This window comes from Bombina bombina, chromosome 4, assembly GCF_027579735.1.
Source record: "Bombina bombina isolate aBomBom1 chromosome 4, aBomBom1.pri, whole genome shotgun sequence".
Taxonomy (NCBI): Eukaryota; Metazoa; Chordata; class Amphibia; order Anura; family Bombinatoridae; genus Bombina; species Bombina bombina.
In genome coordinates, this window is record NC_069502.1 from 510,532,330 (window position 1) to 510,555,516 (window position 23,187).

At 37.2% G+C, this 23,187-nt stretch overlaps 1 protein-coding gene across 4 annotated transcripts in view; it reads left to right on the forward strand.

Moving 5' to 3' along the window:
- The window catches only part of COL19A1 (collagen type XIX alpha 1 chain), a 1,696,717-nt gene that overhangs the window by 1,240,318 nt on the left and 433,212 nt on the right, over nucleotides 1-23,187 (forward strand). For 3 of the 4 annotated variants that reach the window (XM_053710417.1, XM_053710420.1, XM_053710418.1), the window contains exons 21-22: nucleotides 4,642-4,683; nucleotides 13,620-13,655. In XM_053710417.1, the coding sequence (XP_053566392.1) occupies nucleotides 4,642-4,683; nucleotides 13,620-13,655 (78 nt within the window). The remainder of the gene's footprint in view (nucleotides 1-4,641; nucleotides 4,684-13,619; nucleotides 13,656-23,187) is intronic. The other variant, XM_053710419.1, reaches the window with a different exon arrangement.

A 23,187-nucleotide genomic window follows, 5' to 3' on the forward strand; every position in this document is an offset into this window, starting at 1 on the left:
TCCAGTGGGAATGCATGGGAACTGAGTTCCTGCACTATTTTTACAGGTGAAACTAAGTTCCCCATGGAAAGAGAACAGAATGCTTCAGTAAACACTGGTGCTGCTGGTGGGAGGAGCTGGAGCACAGTCTGTTTAGAGGGATAGTGAGATCCTCTAGTAATGGACAGTAACAGTTCCTACAATACACTAAATGCAAGCCTGTCAGTGGTCCTGCTGTATGATCACCCTGCACTGTATGGAACAGATGGTGCTTACATTTCTGTGTGGCTTACTCTAGGGTTATTTAGCTCCCCTCAGCAGAAATAGGACTATTGCACCTTAAGTGGGTGAGACTCAGTGACAGAGGAGGAGTCTCAGGCCCAAAGGCAACCATTCAATCCTTCATTGGTTTTAATTTGCTTTCATTAACCAAAGTGTATAGATAATATAAATATAAATACAGTGTGTGTGTGTGTGTGTGTGTGTGTAAAACAATATTAATTGTGAGGGAGTTGGAAAGTTGGAAGTCTTTGTGATTTCCCACGCCTTTTTTTTTGTAGGACCCCTGAGTATATCCCAGTATTAATGGACAATCTAAATTCGTAGATACTACCTGTTTATGTCCTCATGTGTACCAAAATACTATTTATTAGGTTGACATTCATAAGCTATATATACCACCTAATAATTGTGCTGGAGATTATGGGGCCTATTTAACAAATGTCTGTCCGACATGATCCGATCAGCGGATCATGTCTGACAGACATTGCTGAATGCGGAGAGCAATACACTCTCTGCATTTAGCATTGCACCAGCAGCTCTTGTGAATTGCTGGTGCAACGCCGCACCCTGCAGATTCACGGCCAATCGGCCGCTAGCAGGGGGTGTCAATCAACCCTATCATATTCGATAGGGTTGATTTCCCACGATGTCTGTCCGCCTCCTCAGAGCAGGCAGACAGGTTATGGAGCAGCGGTCTTTAGACTGAAGGCTCGCCAGAAACACGGGCCTTCAAGCTCCATACGGAGCTTGATAAACAGGCCCCTATATGTAATTGTCAAGTTTACTAATACTTTGTATTCAAAATTCCATTTACTAGCACTTAAAAGGTGAAACATTTTTAAAAACCTTGTTCATCCAAACCAAAGTTACAATCCCATAAAAAGCAGTGTTTAATATGAACTGGTCTTGTGAATCTAACTTCTGTGTTTGTGTGTATCTGTGTCTGTGATCCTGTGTTTGTATGTGTGTCCTAAACATGTTTACATTATTATTATGTAGTAATCACACCACAGATTGTTCTGGGTAATGCAAAAGCCTTGAGAAACACAAACTTTAGCAAAAGAAAAAGGTAAAATACATTTTCAAAACTATTTCTTTACAAACAAGATTTATTTTATTTTTTTAAGAATTAAGCCTAAAATATAACTTGCTCCTCTACACAATGAACTTTTATCCCTAGTGTATAATGATAGGCATTTATTATAAATATTTTTCTTTTAATGTAAGTTAAAACAAGCACATTCATTAAAATCAACGTATGTTTCATTTATAACAAATTACAATTAAACCATTACGATACTGTTATAAATTCCAAACACAATATATTCTTCCACCATTTTACTCAGGCCAACTTCATTGAAAAAAGCAATTTGTTTTAGAGCTGAAGCAAGACCACTTCCTCCTCGTTTGTCTTGTCTGTCCTGGTATGATATATTAAGCTATTTGTCTTGTGTTTTGATATATATCTTGCCATTCTAATATACATGTACTTGTCGTTAACTTATGCTTCTTCTGTTCTGATAATTATTCTCATTTCAGTTTCTATTGAATTTAGACGCCTTTGTTTATAGGCTCAAATAAATTATTCCTTATTTTTATCTTTTGTTGTTTGTTTCTAGGCATGGAAAATGTATTAATCATTTCTTTTATGTCTGGCGTGGTTTAATAGGCCTGTCAAATTCGTATTCAACCAGAAGTAATGCTGTTTTTTTCTTACCAAGTAAGGGCTAGTTTCCATTGAGCTGCCATTGGGTTTTCACGACTCTCAAAAGCCATTACGCTTATCCAGAGTTTCCGATGGTGCGTTTTCTATCACTACCGGCAGCTGGAAATCATGGAAATTACATGTCCTAGCGAAAATAATAGAAGCTTAAAAGTGCAAAATTACCCCCGGTTTTCATTGAACACAAAACAAGTAAAACATTGTCAGAAGCTGTCTGTAAGGTCTCAAACATTACATTATACTAAACTAGGTATAAAAGAGGAAAAATAAGCTTCTTGAGGCTTTGAGATACTAAAGTTTACAACTGATGCAAGTGTTTCCCTTTATACATTTATTGTTATATGTAACATTTATTACTGACCCAGGTATAGTATACTATAGTATAGTACAGTAAATATTTTGGAGTAGACTGTCCCTTTAAATATGAACATAACTAGTTGGAGCTATGTTCCTATTTAAAGGGACAGTCTACTCCAGAATTCTTAATTTAAAAAAAGATAGATAATCCCTTTATTACCCATTCCCCAGTTTGGCATAACAAACACTGTTATATTAATACACTTTTTACCTCAGTGATTAACTTGTATCTAAGCCACTTCAGACTGCCCCCTTATCTCAGTTCTTTTAACAGACTTGCATTTTAGCCAATTCGTGCTGACTCATAGGTAACTCCATGGGCGTGAGCACAATGTTATCTATAATGTGTACATGAACTAATGCCCTGTAGCTGTAAAAAAAAAACCTTTCAAAACCCACCTAAGATAAGAGGAGGCCTTCAAGGGCTTAGAAATTAGCATATGAGCCTACCTAGGTTTAGCATTCAACAAAAAATACCAGGAGAACAAAGCAAATTTGATGATAAAAGTAAATTGGAAAGTTGTTAAAAATTGCATGTCCTATCTGAATCATGAAAGTTTGATTTTGACTAGACTGTCCCTTTTAATATCAAGATGTATTTACATATAAAAATATAATCAACCACACATCTCCATAATTCCAACTAAGTCTATGTCTAGCTTTAAATATTACATATATCAATAGATTTTAAAATTGTAAAAAAAAAAAAAAAAAAAATATTTTTCCTTAAATAGTTCCCCCCCCCCCAGCAAATATCTTGTATCTTTATTTTGTGACCTAGCAAAGGCGTTAAATATAACTTTTATAATGTTAGGTCAGGTTACCATAGCAACGAACTTGTTAAGGTGGGATTTTTGAGAAATTCAACGTTGGATAGAAACAATAACACAATGTTAACTTACACATACACAAAAAGACAGACTGCGGGCACTGCTGAAAATATTTTAATGGAAACCTGGTACTAAAAAGGAGCCATAAACTACTTACGTATGGCTCCATTTTTAGGGACTCAAAGGAAACGAGCTCGGAGTATGATGACTAATTGCACTTTTTTTAAGTACATACAAAGCAACCAAATTTGTAGTCTATTGCATTAATTGTAATCATTAAAACTTTGTTTTTCAAGTAAGAGGAATGTCTTATTGTGACTAGATAGGTTGTTTTTATGACCAGAAGGATACAAAAAAAACATTAAAAGTGTTTCAAAAGACAAGCTGATCTTTATTATTCCTATTATTACTCATCTGATACTTTATTTTTTCTTTAATTTACAAAACAAATCAATGCACCAAAGCCTTCTTTGATCTTAGAAGGAGCTATATTTTACTATCCTCTTCAGCTTTTTCTCATTTGTATTATTCCTAAATCTATATTGTTTACCCTCTACAAAACTCTAGGACCAATTTGTTCCTTTGCTCTAGAAAAACATCTGAGATTGTCTTATTATTCTTCCTAATGACTATATTTTGTACAATATGTAGACAATAATGAGCATGGTCTTCTTGAGAAAAATGTACACATCGTATGAATTATAAACACAGTTTAACAAATTAAATTTTAAATTCCGGTAATTTTTCATTCAGAAAAATTGCTTTCCTTCCCCATGTTGTTAACGTTTACAAATCTTATTTCATATTTTTGTCTTCTCATTCCTTACAATCATCTTATTTGCATATAAAAATAACCATTGCAAGCTATTTGTGATATATTGTTTCCCAAACATTTTGTCATCAATACTCTTCTAAGCAGAGGTGTGTGTCAGCTAAATAATTTACTTTACATACAAAAAAATAAAATGGTTGTCTGTGCCCATAAATTACTTTTTGTTGTTGTTTTGATTTCTCTGTTTTATCCTTGCAGAGCTCTTTGTATTGTTTCCAAACAACAAACATCAGCCCATTGTATAATTTATCACCAATTTTGTAGGTCTTTATGTAAATCATAAACTTAAAACAACAAAAACAGATATCTACAGAGCTTGGAAGAAAAATAGTACTATCAGTCTAACTTGCATTACATTTATTGCTCGTTTATAACAAATGTATATCTAAAATAGATTATAATTTGTCCAATGCAAGGATTTGATTATTATTTAATGTGTCGTTTATTCTTGCTTTGTATAGTAAACTCATCCTCATTAAAGAAATTACAGTGCTTACAATTGGTGCTCTATTTCAACCGGAAAACATTAGTTTATGCTGTTTTGTAAACTTAAGCTTTTTGGACACTAAGTAAATGTGTTTTTTTTTCTTTCTGTACAAGGCTGATTCCAGTTGTGTTCTTATTGTTTTGATTTGTAGGGGGATGTTGGTCCAAGAGGATTGCCTGGCCTGCCAGGACTGGTAATTATATAACAGCGCAAATTAGGTTTCAAATTGTACAGCCTGTGAAGTAGATGTCATAAAATCCATAAGGTTTAGTGCCTAGCCAGCAGAGCAGGCAGCAACAAAGCTAATAAATACAGGCAAATAGCTTTCTGTAAAATCATTATTGTGAAACAAAATAGCTTAGTCTGAATGCTGTTTTGCATGGTTCATGATCATAAAATCATATTAAAAAAAAAACTATTTTCTTTTTTAGGAAGTATATAAGAGTAAATAAAATACCGTCAAAAATCATGAGGGTGAAAATAAACAAATGTCTGTTTACAAGAGTGTATATTTTGATAAAGTTTGTTGACAAGCTGTACATTTGTATACTCTATGGGATCCAATTTGATGTATTTAAAATAAGATTCATTTTACTACTACTAATAATAATGATTATAATATATCTTACTATGTAATGTTTACAATTGACCTCATAATATTCTGAACAATTGAGATGGAGAGAAATGTCCTTTTTATATGCGAAATGATTTATTTATTTTGTTTCTTATGTCTGCAACTTCCAAGAATAAAGATTTATTTGTATATTACTCTGTGAATCTATTTTATTAGGAATAGACAATGGAAGATAAAGATGAGCTATAAGTACATTAATAAATAAGACATTTAGCTGGACTCAGGCTATGTATGAAGAGCATTGTAAAAAAAAATAAAAAATAGTTACTTTACCTGATATTTACAAGGTAACTAAAATATGATGCTGGCTGTGTGGTACAGCAGTATGCCAAGCCTGTGCTTACAGCCATGCTGGGACTTTATGTTGGCAGCAATGCTATGCTAAGCCTATCTGTAGTTCATACAATTTCCATCTGGCGTTAATTCTCAGACAAAACACATTATTGAGATCTCTTCTGTTTCAAATGGTTTTATCATGTCTTTTATCCAATTTGATAGTAGGGCTTTTTTTGGAGGCAGTAAATAAATTGATCCCAGTGGATATATCATTGCATTATAATTACAAAATTATATGATGCATATCTGATCTGTATGTTGGTGAATTTCAATCAAAAGTGAAATTATTTTTCGCCTGTATATTGAGGAATTCTTCATCATTTTGAATCTCTTCTTTGATCACTACATCTTATTCTGTTGTTTACTGAATACATAAGTGATTTTAAGAATTTAATTGAGTAAAAACTCATGGCTTACAATCTGAACCAACCATTTTGGCCCTTTAAAATAAAAGACAATATCTAAAATACTGCATTAAATCAATTTCCAGCATCAGCTCATTGTGGACCAGTCTAGTCTAATGTGCTGGGAGAACGTGTTGAAAGGCACCTGGCAAGATTCTAGTAGGCAAGTTAATTGTGCGTGCCAGCAGGGCTCATTGAGACTCCCAATAGAGAAACTTCAGGAAGTGATCAGCCTTGTCAGCAAGGATGACAGAGCTGTTGAAAAAGACTTGCCGTGTGCATGTTTGTACTTCATTTTTCAGCAAAACAGCTGTAAGATGTAAGATTCTGGCATGCTCATGTCATTTTATTTTTTTGTTTCTTAAGACTTTTTTTTAAGTGACAAATTTTAAACTGTCAAAGTAGAACAGTCCCTATTGGCATAAATGCAATTTATCCCTTTTATATATTAATGGGATACTGAACCCATTTTTTACTTTCATGATTCATATACAGGGAGTGCAGAATTATTAGGCAAGTTGTATTTTTGAGGATTCGTTTTATTATTGAACAACAACCATGTTCTCAATGAACCCAAAAAAGTCATTAATATCAAAGCTGAATAGTTTTGGAAGTAGTTTTTAGTTTGTTTTTAGTTATAGCTATTTTAGGGGGATATCTGTGTGTGCAGGTGACTATTACTGTGCATAATTATTAGGCAACTTAACAAAAAACAAATATATACCCATTTCAATTATTTATTTTTACCAGTGAAACCAATATAACATCTCAACATTCACAAATATACATTTCTGACATTCAAAAACAAAACAAAAACAAATCAGTGACCAATATAGCCACCTTTCTTTGCAAGGATACTCAAAAGCCTGCCATCCATGGATTCTGTCAGTGTTTTGATCTGTTCACCATCAACATTGCATGCAGCAGCAACCACAGCCTCCCAGACACTGTTCAGAGAGGTGTACTGTTTTCCCTCCTTGTAAATCTCACATTTGATGATGGACCACAGGTTCTCAATGGGGTTCAGATCAGGTGAACAAGGAGGCCATGTCATTAGATTTTCTTCTTTTATACCCTTTCTTGCCAGCCACGCTGTGGAGTACTTGTACGCGTGTGATGGAGTATTGTCCTGCATGAAAATCATGTTTTTCTTGAAGGATGCAGACTTATTCCTGTACCACTGCTTGAAGAAGGTGTCTTCCAGAAACTGGCAGTAGGACTGTGAGTTGAGCTTGACTCCATCCTCAACCCGAAAAGGCCCCACAAGCTCATCTTTGATGATACCAGCCCAAACCAGTACTCCACCTCCACCTTGCTGGCGTCTGAGTCGGACTGGAGCTCTCTGCCCTTTACCAATCCAGCCACGGGCCCATCCATCTGGCCCATCAAGACTCACTCTCATTTCATCAGTCCATAAAACCTTAGAAAAATCAGTCTTGAGATATTTCTTGGCCCAGTCTTGACGTTTCAGCTTGTGTGTCTTGTTCAGTGGTGGTCGTCTTTCAGCCTTTCTTACCTTGGCCATGTCTCTGAGTATTGCACACCTTGTGCTTTTGGGCACTCCAGTGATGTTGCAGCTCTGAAATATGGCCAAACTGGTGGCAAGTGGCATCTTGGCAGCTGCACGCTTGACTTTTATCAGTTCATGGGCAGTTATTTTGTGCCTTGGTTTTTCCACACGCTTCTTGCGACCCTGTTGACTATTTTGAATGAAACGCTTGATTCTTCGATGATCACGCTTCAGAAGCTTTGCAATTTTAAGAGTGCTGCATCCCTCTGCAAGATATCTCACTATTTTTGACTTTTCTGAGCCTGTCAAGTCCTTCTTTTGACCCATTTTGCCAAAGGAAAGGAAGTTGCCTAATAATTATGCACACCTGATATAGGGTGTTGATGTCATTAGACCACACCCCTTCTCATTACAGAGATGCACATCACCTAATATGCTTAATTGGTAGTAGGCTTTCGAGCCTATATAGCTTGGAGTAAGACAACATGCATAAAGAGGATGATGTGGTCAAAATACTCATTTGCCTAATAATTCTGCACTCCCTGTAGAGCATGCAATTTAAAGCAACTTTCTAATTTACTCCTCTTATCAATTTGTCTTCATTCTCTTTGTATCTTTATTTGAAAAATCAGGAATGTAAGCTTACGAGCCAGCCCATTTTTGGTTCAGCACCCTGGATAGCGCTTGCTGATTGATTACTGCATTTAGCCACCAATCAGCAAGCACAACCAAGGTGCTGAACCAAATATAGCTTACATTCCTGCTTTTTCAAATAAAGATAGCAAGAGAACGAAGAAAAATTGATAATATTAGTAAATTTGAAAGTTGCTTAACATTGCATGCTCTATCTGTGTCATGAAAGAAAAAAAAAATTGGGTTCGGTATCCCTTTAAACACTAAATACATGCTAGATAGAATAATATATTTAATGCAAATTTTAATCGGAAAATAATATGCAGGTATATTTTTTATTATTATATTAGTTGTTCAAATATTAAAGTGTAAAATTTTATTGTCCAATAATGGGCACCATCATGTTACATCCTAGGTTTCATTAATTCAACCTTCTTTGTTGAGTCCAGTTTGGGATACATTTATAGAAATCACTAGAGTTTGCAAACTAACGGCTAGATTTAGAGTTTGGCGTTAGCCGTCAAAACCAGCGTTAGGGGCTCCTAACGCTCACTTTGCAGCCGCGACTTTTCCATACCGCAGATCCCCCTACGCCATTTGCGTATCCTATCTTTTCAATGGGATCTTTCTAATGCTGGTATTTAGAGTCTTGGCTGAAGTGAGTGTTAGAAATCTAACGACAAGACTCCAGCCGCAGCAAAAAGCCAGGAGTTAAGAGCTTTCTGGGCTAACGCCGGTTCATAAAGCTCTTAACTACTGTGCTCTAAAGTACACTAACACCCATAAACTACCTATGTACCCCTAAACCGAGGTCCCCCCACATCGCCACCACTCTAATAATTTTTTTTAACCCCTAATCTGCCGACCGCACACCGCCGCAACCTACGTTATCCCTATGTACCCCTAATCTGCTGCCCCTAACACCGCCGACCCCTACATTATATTTATTAACCCCTAATCTGCCGACTGGACCTCACCGCTACTATAATAAAGTTATTAACCCCTAATCCGCCTCACTCCCCCCTCAATAACCCTATAATAAATAGTATTAACCCCTAATCTGCCCTCCCTAACATCGCCGACACCTAACTTCAAGTATTAACCCCTAATCTGCCGACCGGACCTCACCGCTACTCTATTAAATTTATTAACCCCTAAAGCTAAGTCTAACACTAACACCCCCCTAAGTTAAATATAATTTTTATCTAATGAAATAAAATAACTCTTATTAAATAAATTATTTCTATTTAAATCTAAATACTTACCTGTAAAATAAACCCTAATATAGCTACAATATAAATTATAATTATATTGTAGCTATTTTAGGATTTATATTTATTTTACAGGCAACTTTGTATTTATTTTAACCAGGTACAATAGCTATTAAATAGTTAATAACTATTTAATAGCTACCTAGTTAAAATAATTACAAAATTACCTGTAAAATAAATCCTAACCTAAGTTACAATTAAACCTAACACTAAAAATAAAATACCTACAATTATCTACAATTAAACCTAACACTACACTATCAATAAATTAATTAAATAAAATACCTACAAATAAATACAATTAAATAAACTAACTAAAGTACAAAAAATAAAAAAGAACTAAGTTACAAAAAATAAAAAAATAATTTACAAACATTAAAAAAATATTACAACAATTTTAAGCTAATTACACCTACTCTAAGCCCCCTAATAAAATAACAAAGCCCCCCAAAATAAAAAAATTCCCTACCCTATTCTAAAATAAAAATAGAAAAGCTCTTTTACCTTACCAGCCCTTAAAAGGGGCTTTTGTGGGGCATGCCCCAAAGAATTCAGCTATTTTGCCTGTAAAAAAAAACATACAATACCCCCCCAACATTACAACCCACCACCCACATACCCCTAATCTAACCCAAACCCCCCTTAAATAAACCTAACACTCCCTACCTTATCTCCCTACCTTATCTTCACCACGCCGGGTATCACTGATCGGTCCAGAAGAGGCTCCGAAGTCTTCATCCAAGCCCAAGCGGGGGCTGAAGAGGTCTATCATCAGGCTGAAGTCTTGATCCAAGCGGGCGCTGAAGAGGTCCATCATCGGGCTGAAGTCTTCATCCTATCCGGGCAGAAGAGGACATCCGGACCGGTAGACATCTTCATCCAAGCGGCATCTTCTATCTTCATCCATCCGGAGCGGAGCGGGGACATCTTCTTCTAGCCGACGCAGATCCATCCTCTTCTACCGACGCCTACTTGCCGAATGACGGTTCCTTTAAATGACGTCATCCAAGATGACGTCCCTCGAATTCCGATTGGCTGATAGGATTCTATCAGCCAATTGGAATTAAGGTAGGAAAATTCTGATTGGCTGATGGAATCAGCCAATCAGATTCAAGTTCAATCCGATTGGCTGATCCAATCAGCCAATCAGATTGAGCTCGCATTCTATTGGCTGATCAGAACAGCCAATAGAATGCAAGCTCAATCTGATTGGCTGATTCCATCAGCCAATCAGAATTTTCCTACCTTAATTCCGATTGGCTGATAGAATCCTATCAGCCAATCGGAATTTGAGGGACGCCATCTTGGATGACGTCATTTAAAGGAACCGTCATTCAGCGAGTAGGCGTTGGTAGAGGATGGATCCGCGTCGGCTGGAAGAAGATGTCCCCGCTCCGCTCCGGATGGATGAAGATAGAAGATGCCACTTGGATGAAGATGTCTACCGGTCCAGATGTCCTCTTCTGCCCGGATAGGATCAAGACTTCAGCCGATGATGGACCTCTTCAGCGCCCGCTTGGATCAAGACTTCAGCCTGATGATGGACCTCTTCAGCCCGATGATGGATCTCTTCAGCCTCCGCTTGGGCTTGGATGAAGACTTCGGAGCCTCTTGTGGACCGATCGGTGATACCCGGCGTGGTGAAGATAAGGTAGGGAGATCTTCAGGGGCTTAGTGTTTGGTTTATTTAAGGGGGGTTTGGGTTAGATTAGGGGTATGTGGGTGGTGGGTTGTAATGTTGGGGGGGGTATTGTATGGGTTTTTTTTACAGGCAAAAGAGCTGAATTCTTTGGGGCATGCCCCGCAAAAGGCCCTTTTAAGGGCTGGTAAGGTAAAAGAGCTTTTCTATTTTTATTTTAGAATAGGGTAGGGAATTTTTTTATTTTGGGGGGCTTTGTTATTTTATTAGGGGGCTTAGAGTAGGTGTGATTAGCTTAAAATTGTTGTAATATTTTTCTAATGTTTGTAAATAATTTTTTTATTTTTTGTACTTTAGTTAGATTATTTAATTGTATTTACTTGTAGGTATTTTATTTAATTAATTTATTGATAGTGTAGTGTTAGGTTTAATTGTAGATAATTGTAGGTATTTTATTTAATTAATTTATTGATAGTGTAGTGTTAGGTTTAATTGTAACTTAGGTTAGGATTTATTTTACAGGTAATTTTGTAATTATTTTAACTAGGTAGCTATTAAATAGTTATTAACTATTTAATAGCTATTGTACCTGGTTAAAATAAATACAAAGTTACCTGTAAAATAAATATAAATCCTAAAATAGCTACAATATAATTATAATTTATATTGTAGCTATATTAGGGTTTATTTTACAGGTAAGTATTTAGCTTTAAATAGGATTAATTTATTTAATAAGAGTTAATTTATTTCGTTAGATAAAAATTATATTTAACTTAGGGGGGTGTTAGTGTTAGGGTTAGACTTAGGGTTAGACTTTAGCGGTTAATAAATTTATTAGAGTAGCGGTGGGGTCCGGTCGGCAGATTAGGGGTTAATACTTGAAGTTAGGTGCCGGTGATGTTAGGGAGGGCAGATTAGGGGTTAATACTATTTATTATAGGGTTATTGAGGCGGGAGTGAGGCGGATTAGGGGTTAATAACTTTATTATAGTAGCGGTGAGGTCCGGTCGGCAGATTAGGGGTTAATACTTGAAGTTAGGTGTCGGTGATGTTAGGGAGGGCAGATTAGGGGTTAATACTATTTATTATAGGGTTATTGAGGCGGGAGTGAGGCAGATTAGGGGTTAATAACTTTATTATAGTAGCGGTGAGGTCCGGTCGGCAGATTAGGGGTTAATAAGTGTAGGTAATGGCGGCGACGTTGGGGGCGGCAGATTAGGGGTTAATAAATATAATATAGGGGTCGGCGGTGTTAGGGGCAGCAGATTAGGGGTACATAGGGATAACGTAGTTGGCGGCGGTGTACGAAGTGGCAGATTAGGGGTTAAAAATAATATGCAGGGGTCTGCGATAGCGGGGGCGGCAGATTAGGGGTTAATAAGTGTAAGGTTAGGGGTGTTTAGACTCGGGGTACATGTTAGGGTGTTAGGTGCAGACTTAGGAAGTGTTTCCCCATAGGAAACAATGGGGCTGCGTTAGGAGCTGAACGCTGCTTTTTTGCAGGTGTTAGGTTGTTTTTCAGCTCAAACTGCCCCATTGTTTCCTATGGGGGAATCGTGCACGAGCACGTTTTTGAAGCTGGCCGCATCCGTAAGCACCGCTGGTATTGAGAGTTGCAGTGGCGGTAAATTATTCTATACGCTCCCTTTTTGGAGCCTAACGCAGCCCTTCTGTGAACTCTAAATACCAGTGGTATTTAAAAGTTGCGGGGGGAAAAAAACCAGCATTAGCTACGCGGATCGTTACCGACAAAACTCTAAATCTAGCCGTAAGGTAGCATGGAATATGGCAGTGTTAAAGTAGAACTTTAGACTGTTCAATGGAATAATTGACATATACACAATAAAAAGACTATTTGAATTTAGAAATGAGCAGTATAATATTTTCTGGCAAATGTCAAAGTTAATGCAATTTTAACTTCCCCTGTATCATGTGACAGCTATCAGTCAATCACAAAATGCATATATGTTTATAGTGCGCACTTTGGCAAACGCTCAATAGGAACTGGAGCCTCAGAAAGTGTGCATATAAAAATAGGGTGCATGTTTTGATAATGGAAGTATATTTAAATTGAAAGATTTTTAAATTGCTTGCTTTATCTAAATTTTGACTTTAGAGGCCCTTTAAGTCTGGAGTCTGCATTGCCAATTCTTACATGAATTAGAAATTACACAAATTTAAGAATTAAATTACAGGAAAAGGGGACAACATAAATAATGAAACATTTCATATTTCAAAATCATAGTAATTATGTTTCTTTAATATAAGAAGATTGCTAAAATTAAAGTCGTTTAGTATTCTACTATTCATCATTATTATGTGTTATTTTTGGGCATATTGCAATATTTATCTTGATATTCATGTAGAAAATTCCACTGTAAAGAATATGTATATGTAAAGAAATGCCCACGAAAGAAAACTAAATATGATGCAAGTTAAGAGAAATCTGTGATAGCTGCAAAAAAACTTTAACTTCTAAAACAATGAATTCAAAGACGTAAAAGAATCAGTCAAAATCAAATATTTATTTGCTGCCTTTTTAGACTGTCATCCTGCTCATGCTTTTCAAGAATCATGTAACTGTGTAAATAATTTACCCTAGATGTATGCTGTCTCTCAAATATATATTATATTCTGAATCATTTATGTATGCAAATGTATCCAATCTCAGCTAAGATGACATTTTTCTCTTACATTTACAGATTGGTTCTTCCCCAAAAGGAGAAAAGGGTGAGCATGTAAGTAAAGAACCTAAAGCTATTTTCTGACTATAGTGTATATGAGAGTAATATTTTATTTTATTATGGTTTTAGATGTGTTTTGTGGAACTTTTATTTGAACCCTAATACTTTACTGCAGGTCTGTGCTAAATCTTCTAGCACTATTTTGGCATGCGCTTAATTTAAAGCCATGACTTTCAACTTGTAATATGAGCTATATTTAGCAAGGCCGCAATCTCCATTGAAAGTATAGGGCATGCTAAAGGGATGGCAGCCATACCAAACCTATGGTAAATCTGTATCAATTTGTGGCCCAGCAATATGTATATATCTCCCCATGCTATCATTAGCACTCCACTTGTAATATGGGCCTTTGTAGAAACTATGCATTCCGCTAGGTAGTGTTTTCCTGGTATCTGCCGCAAACACATTCTTCCACCAGATTGCCAGATAGTGAAACATGATTCGTCACTCCAAAGAACATGATTCCACTGTTCCAGAGTCCAGTGGTGACGTTCTTTACACCACTACAGCCGCCACTTGGCTTTGTACATGTTGATGCAAGCTTTGTTTATAGTCTTGCAGCCATGGAAACAGATTTCATGAAGCTTCTTGTGCTTATGTTGCTTCCAGAGGTATTTTGGAACTCTGCAGTGAGTGATGCAACAGATGACAGGTGATTTTTACTCTCCACATCCTTCAGCACTCAGAGTGCTGAAACATCTGAAGTCAATAATTAGTAGGGTTGACCACAAACTTTTAGCCATACAGCGCCTTCCAAAAGTATTCACACCCTTGGCATTTTCCCTATTTTGTTGCATTATATCCTGGAATTAAAATGGATTTTAATTTGGATTTCATGTAATAGAAATACACAAAATAGTCCAAATTGGTGAAGTGAAAAGAATTTGTTTTTTAAAAAAATTTAAAAAATAAAATAATGAAAAGTGGTGCATGCATATGTATTCACCCATTTGCTTTGAAACCCCTAAACAAGATCTGGTGCAACCAATTAACTTCAGAGGTCACATAATTAGTTAAATAAAGTCCGCCTGTGTGAAATCTGTGTCACATGATCTGTCACATGATCTCATTATATATACAACTGTTCTAAAAGGCCCCAGAGTCTGCAATAACATTGAACAAGGGGCACCAACAAGCAACTGGCACTATGAAGACCAAGGAGCTCTCCATACAGGTCAGGGACAAAATTGTGGAGAAGTACAGATCAGGGTTGTGTTATAAAAAATATCCGAAACTTTAAACATCCCAAGGAGCACCATTAAACCCATATTTATTAAAACATAGAAAGAATATGGTACCACAACAAACCTGCCAAGAGAGAACTGCCCATCAAAACTCACCGACCAGGCAAGGAGGGCATTAATCAGAGTGGCAACAAAGAGACCAAAGATAACCCCAAAGGAGCTGCAAAGCTCCACAGCAGAGATTAGAGTATCTGTCCATAGGACTACTTTAAGTCATACACTCCACAGTATGGAAAGCTTTATGGAAGAGTGGCCAGAAAAAAAGTCATTGCATAAAGAAAAAATAAGCAAACATGTTTGCTGTTCGCTAAAAGGCATGTGGGAGAATTCCCAAACATATGAAACAAGGCACTATGGTCAGATGAGACTAAAATTGAGCATTTTTGGCCATCAAGGAAAACACTATGGCGCAAACTAACGCCTCTCATCACCCTGAGAACACCATCCCTACAGGGAAGCATGGTGATGGCAGTATCATGATGCTGCGGGGATGTTTTTTTAATCACCAGGGCCTGGGAAACTGGTAACAATTGAAGGAATGATGGATGGTGCTAAATACAGGGAAATTCTTGAGGGAAACCTGTTTCAGCCTTCCAGAGATTTGAGATTTAAGATTCAGATGGAGGTTCACCTTTCAGCAGGACAATGACCCTAAGCATACTGCTAAGGCAACACTCGAGTGGTTTAAATGGAAACTTTTAAATGTCTTGGCCTGGTCTGGCCTGACCTTGACTAGTCAAAGCCCAGACCTCAATCCAATTGAGAATCTGCAGTATGACTTAAAGATTGCAACCCATCCAAATTGAAGGAGCTGGAGCAGTTTTGCCTAAAAGAATGGCCAAAAATACCAGTGGCTAGATGTGCCAAGCTTATAGAGGTGTACCCTTAGAGACTTACAGCTGTAATTTCTGTAAAAGGTGGTTCTGCAAAGTATTGACTTTGGGGGTGAATAGTTATGCATGTTCAAGTTTTCTGTTTTTTGTCTTATTTCTTGTCTGTTTCAAAATTAATTAATAATAATAATATTTTGCATCTTCAAAGTGGTAGGCATATTGAGTGAATCAAATGATACAAACCCTTAAAAATCCATTCTAATTCCAGACTGTAATGCAACAAAATAGGGAAAATGCCAGGGGTGAATACTTTTGCAAGGTACTGTATAGTGTGTGTATGTATATATTTTTATAGGGTCAGGATTGGCCAAGAACAAAATTGCAACTTACATACTTATTAGTTGACACAGAAATCATTTAACTGTCAATCGTTATTGAAAATTGTAATTTGAAACCTTTCCTGTTTTTAGTGTAAATCAAACTACATTTTCTGTCACATTCATTCATTAATTCTTTTGTTGGCTTATTAAAGTTTTGCTTTTTTCTTTCTTTCTTTCTTTTTTTCTTTCTTTCTTATGATGAATGCATTAAATAGCAAAAATTTTAATTTTGAAAGATTTTTTTTTACTCTCACTATCCAAGATAAATTTTAGCACATAAGACCCCTCCATTACTTAGGTCATCTGTAAAATCTTCCTCATAGAAGGGCTGTTCCATGAATAGAGTTTGTTTCATTGGGATCAAAGGATTTGTCTAATAGAGAGAAAACACTGCTATCTATATTGCACATAGTTAAGAGAGATGGCTCATTCATATTTGAACTGCTCCCAAATAGTTTACCCTGCTCACTGTTTTAATGGGAAATGGAATTTCTTGTAGCCTGTGGATATGGTTTTTTGCTTAATCATTTTTTGCACGACAAGTTTGGATGTTAGACACTATTATTTACAAGCTGAGTTCTGGTAACCCCTGGTCCTTTCATAAAAAATCTCTAACGGAATAAGAAATAAGTTCGAGCTCTATGATTGTAAATGTGAGCTGAATGATATGAATTTATGAAATTAACATTGTGGCACCTCCTCTTAAATCAGTATGATTTTTTTTTAAAGTACATTAAATTCAAATTTAAATACCACATTAAATATGTCTGTGCTATTATTATTATTTAGTCTTTTTCTCTATAATTTATTTAAGTAAATTGTTTTAACTCCTCCAGAGAAGCTTGAGTTAATACTACATAATTAAAGGAACAATTTTGATTAGACTAATTTTTGCAAAACAGATGTATTCAGAGATAGACTACCCGGCAAATGACATAGAGATCATCTATCTGTGCGCTTCCTGCACCTACAGTGACAGCTTAGGGCTGCTCACAGAGCAAGCAGTGACGTTTATTAGATTGGGGATGAAGTTAATAAAGGTATAACCAAAGTAAAGTATGCATCACTGCCAGTGTAATAAAGGTCACTGTGAGAATTTTTGGCACTCCATATGAGGCATACACAGTGAAGTCTGTCACTGAAACTGTGTGCATATACAGTATGTATGTATGTGTGTGTGTGCATGTGTAGGTGTTTCTATGTATATACAGTATGTCAATGTATGTATGTGTATAGTTTATGAAAATTATCATAGAAGCATTCACTTGTATAAGGAACCACAAAGATATGTTTTGATTATATTAATTAACCCCTTCACTACCGGGAATTTTCAGAGAATTTTTAGCATTTTTGCTATCACTCCATTTTAACATAAATAAAACATTGTTTTTTATTTACCTGTCAAAACAACATATATTTTTTTTTAAAGTAGACAACCCAAGGTATTGATCTAGGCCCATTTTGGTATATTTCATGCCACCATTTAATCGGCAAATGCGATGATATAAAAAAATCATTACTTTTTTACAAATTTTGGGTTTCTGACTGAAATTATTTACATACCACTTGTGCAATCATGGCACAAATTATTGTAAAAGCTTCTCTAGGATCCCCTTTGTTCATAAATAGCAGACATACATAGCTTTGTCATTGTTTTTTGGTAATTAGAATGCCACTAATTGCAGCTGCCACCACACTTCTATTATTCCCGGTAGTGATTTGGTTATCCAGGTTGCTTGTAAGGTTAATTTTAGCTGTAGTGTAGAGATTACCCTCCCACCTGACACATCCCACTCCCTGATCCTAACCTGACCACTGTTTCCTCCCTCTCCCTCACTGGTCACCACCATCTTAGGTACTGGCAAACAGTCAGCCAGTATGCAGTCTAGGTTTTAGTTTTTTTATTAAGCTGCACTAAATCTGAAAGTGAGTTAGGAATATTTTACATTCCTATGTTCTTCATATTAAAGAATTTTTTTTTTCTTCAAAAGAGCTTTATTGAAAAATATAATGACAATACAATATAACATCAAGACAATATGAATTAGTCCTTTACAAGTATGCACTATCCATATTGCATAGTGTGAGATCCAAGATTTCAGAGAGTCCAATTTCTTCTCGGGTCTCATTGGAATAGAATAAACTCTGTTTTTTTCATTATATTTTAACAATTTCAACATGTAAAATATACAAATCAAACATATCCATAGAACAACGTGGTTGAGAAACGAGCAACTATTAGTAATATCTGTTTTGATCTGGCGAGGTAAGGGAGATGGGGGGAAGAAAAAAAAAAAGGGGGGGTGGAGAGTGAGCAGTATGTGGGGAGGGGGAGTGGGTGATCCCTGTATGTTTTTGTGTGTAGATTAATTATCTAATTTAGTGTCTGGGGGAAGTTTTCGAGGTTTCTAGCACACAGTATCTCACAAAAGTGAGTACACCCCTCACATTTTTTTAAATATTTTTTTTTTTTTTTAAATATATTTTTTTATTGAGGTTTCCACAATATACATAAATCATATGAGCAACAGCTCAACATTGCATTATACAGTTAGGTTATGTAACAAGATGGAGAGATAAACCTCTAAGAACAAGCAATATGGATCAACAATATATGTAACATAGGCAGCATATTGGTACGCATCTACATGAGGAATCTATGTTCAAACTATGCTGCAGGATGAACTTAAGTTAATAGGTAATACTCTACAGACAAAGTTACATAGGAAGACTATGAGCAATGTGTTACACAATGTTGAGTTGCATTAATAGTGACCTCATTTTTAATATATAATAGGTTATGGTAGCTAAAGCTCAGGTAAAATAAAAATTGTCTGGTATAATGGAAAAGGCTTACATATTAGCAGATTAGTAGGAACCTATCTTGTGATTTCTAAGGGATAATAGTTAATATACAGTTTCCTCATATTAAGTTTATTGCGTATAGGTAGTGAGCTTAGCTAGTTAGCAAGAAAGTGGGTGGGGGGTGCAGCGGACAAGAGCCGCTTAAAGTAAGGTAAGGGGGAGGGTAAGGATGAGGGGGCGGAGCCAGATAAAGTGTTACACTCATGGGTATGTTCAGGTCTCTGAGGTTTTTTAGATACGTTATAAGTAAGGGTGAAGAACTATGTTTACATTGACTGAAGTGATATTTGTCATGAGAATATGGGCGACTTTGTAACTTTAACATAATATAACGTTACCCACACAGCTAACAGTAAGCATGTAGGGTACTCTGTATGGAGAAGCAGCTGTTCTGGAGGGTATTAAAATGAATGGGTGAATGGGTACTAAAACACCAAACGCGCTGCATTAAAATGAATACGATATGTTCACCAGTAATATTTGGTCAGGGGGATGTCACCAGGCACTAATTCAGCTAGGGCGCAATGACTATTTCTTAATTTGGATCTGGTCGATTAAACATGTCATAGGTTCAAGCTATCATGAGAAGAACATACTCTTACGCACAAACTAAATAGCAACCCATCTCTCCTCAGATTAAATAGGTATATGAGAAGATATATAACAGTATAAAATACTTATGGAAATAGTAAACAGTAGGATCTGACAACTGTAGAACAAACATTTCTCAACTCAATATTTAAAACATAATGAAACTGAGAGGTCTACCCTTCCCAAACTTTCAAAAGACTTAAACAGGTTGGGGATGTGATGTAGACTAAGGGTTGTATTCAGGCTAAAGTAAAAATTATACTAGATGTTTATGATAATTATCCCTTACCTAGAACTATATGCTCATGTTTGCAGAGTGAATGGGCTGCAGTTATAAATCACACAAATTATGCTCATTAAGTGACAATAGAAATGTAAAGAAACTAATAAAACGCGAGTGCATAAATAGGATATTTGCATCTTTATAAAATATTAGGGAGTTCTGGTGTAGGAGAGATATATGTAATTGTATACCCCACAGGACAAGTTAGTACTAGCAATAGGGCCATATGTATTAGAGATGCATTAGTCTCTGGGAAAACCTAAGCTAGATAATAGCTAACTATAGTGTTTTATGTAGCTAATTCCATTGCTGTGTATCTGGAAACTGCTAACACAGTGGTGTACAAAATTTCTAAGGGGGTGTTAAAGTTTAAGGACCTAAGAAAAAGGTATTATTTGTAGAGTGTATATCCATAATCTAAACATAACGTTATAGTAAGGGAAACTGTGAAACAGAGATCTAGTGTGTCAAGTGACCAACAGACAATCAAATAAACAGACCACATCAAAATAAGTGTCCCGAACTGATTAGAGAGATAATTGCAACCTCAATCATGACAGTCATCGCAGGCATCTTGTAAAACCTATGAATAACTTCTAGGGCACAGTCTGATCCAGGTAAACACGGTAATATGAACAAGAACTGTATAGAAACTCGACTAGAGTGTATGTGTCAGAGTTGTGTGCACGGAGTGTCTTAAGGCATCTTGAATCTTTATTTCCCTGGTCACCTATGACGATCCAAGTTGCCTCAAACTCCCGGCAAAGCTGTCCTCTAACCGACACCAGTGACCAATGCGGTTCTAGATTCTGACAGTTGTACTGAATCCGACAGGCCCCAGGACCATGGAGAAGGGACCGGAACAGTCCCTCTGCGACAAGAGGTTTGATGATCGTAGACATCAGTCCATCTTGGGGGCGATTGATCTAACCCCACTACACAAGCCAGCTCATGCGATGTCGTTCCCTCACTATCTCCCAGGTTAGCGCTTAGATTCGGATCCTCAATCGGCGTAGCTGCTAGAATGTGAGACTCAGGCCTCAGCTCTCTTAGGTTAACCTGTAGTTTCTCGCAGCTTGTATTGTATTGCTGCTTACATATTTCAGCCAAAATAGCTGTGGTTTTCGGGAGCGCTGTCAGTTCCGGATCACTTAGGGACTGGAGACAGACCGCGTTAGAAGGTCGGAGTTTATCGCCGCCATCTTGCCCTCCATGTGGGACAGAGAACAGGTCACGTAGCTGCATAAGTAGATCTCTCATCTCTGAGAAGTGATCCTCTAAGATCTCATAGCAGCGGTCCTCAAACTTGTGCAATGCGGTCTCCGGGTCCATCTCTTTAGTAGAAAGGTGAGGGTTCTTCTTAATCTGTAGCAGGGTTTATACTCTAACTGATCCGACAGATATAGCAGGCCTCAAGACCTTGATGCGGCTGAAGTGATGTAAAATGCCACCTATTAAAGATTTGTTGACAAGTCAGTACACAGGTGTGATTGCCCTTGAGTTCTACAGCGTTTATAAGTTTAGGTCACTTGAGAATTATATTCATGCACATCTTTAATTAATTATAGTATGGGAGCTCCATGGGCACACGTCTGCTCTCCTTGATAGTTGGCTCCGCCCCCCCCCCCTTTTTAAAATATTTTATTACATCTTTTCATGTGACAACACTGAAGAAATTACCTTTTGCTACAATGTAAAGTAGTGATTGTACAGCCTGTATAATGGTGTAAATTTGCTGTCCCCTCAAAATAACTCATCACACAGCCATTAATGTCTAAACCATTGGCAACACAAGTGAGTACACCCCTAAGTGGAAATGTCCAAATTGGGCCCAATTAGCCATTTTCCCTCCCCGGTGTCATGCGACTTGTTAGTGTTACAAGGTCTCAGGTGTGAATGGGGAGCAGGTGTGTTAAATTTGGTGTTATCGCTCTCACACTCTCTCATACTGGTCACTGGAAGTTCAACATGGCACCTCATGGCAAAAAACTCTCTGAGGATCTGAAAAAAAGAATTGTTGCTCTACATAAAGATGCTATGAGAAGGCTATAAGAAGATTGCCAAGACCCTAAAACTGAGCTGCAGCACGGTGGGCAAGATCATACAGCGGTTTCACATGACAGGTTCCACTCATGCTCAGCATCATATCCAGAGGTTGTCTTTGGGAAATATATGTATGAGTGCTGCCAGCATTGCTACAGAGGTTGAAGGGATGGGGGGTCAGCCTGTCAGTACTCCGACCATACACTACACACAGCTTCAAATTGGTCTGCATGGCTGTTGTCCCAGAAGGAAGCCTCTTCTAAAGATGATGTACAAGAAAGCCTGCAAACAGTTTGCTCAAGACAAACAGACTAAAGACATGGATTACTGAAACCATGTCCTGTGGTCTGATGAGACCAAGATAAACTTATTTGGTTCAGATGGTGTCAAGTGTGTGTGTGGCAGCAACCAGGTGAGGAGTACAAAGACAAGTGTGTCTTGCCTACAGTCAAGCATGGTAGTGGGAGTGTCATGGTCTGGGCCTATATGAATGCTTCCGGCACTGGGGAGCTACAGTTCATTGAGGGAACCATGAATGCCAACATGTACTGTGACATACTGAAGCAGAGCATGATCCCCTCCCTTCAGAGACTGGGCCACAGGGCAATATTCCAACATGATAACGACCCCAAACACACCTCCGAGATGACCACTACCTTGCTTAAGAAGTTGAGGGTAAAGGTGATGGACTGGCCAAGCCCAAGCATGTCTCCAGAGCTGAACCCTATTGAGCATCTGTGGGGCATCCTCAAACGGATGGTGGGGGAGCACAAGATCTGTGATGTCGTCATGGAGGAGTGGAAGAGGACTCCAGAGGCAACCTGTGAAGCTCTGGTGAACTCCATGCCCAAGAGGGTTAAGGCAGTGCTAGAAAATAATGGTGGCCACACAAAATATTGACACTTTGGGCCCAATTTGGACATTTCCACTTAGGGGGTGTACTCACTTTTGTTGCCAACGGTTTAGACATTAATGACTGTGTTTTGAGTTATTTTGAGGGGACAGCACATTTACACTGTTATACAGGCTGTACACTCACTACTTTGCATTGTAGCAAAGTGTCATTTCTTCAGTGTTGTCACATGAAAAGATATAATAAAATATTTACAAAAATTTGAGGGGTGTACTCACTTTTGCGAGATACTGTATATTCATGTATTTCTACCTTTCCATCATGCAGGTAGCGTAATTGTTCTAGTTGTAGTAACTAATCTACTTGTTTTTTCCATTCTACTATAGAGGGTATTTTGTTAGATTTCCAATTTTTAGGAATCAGCATTTTGGCAT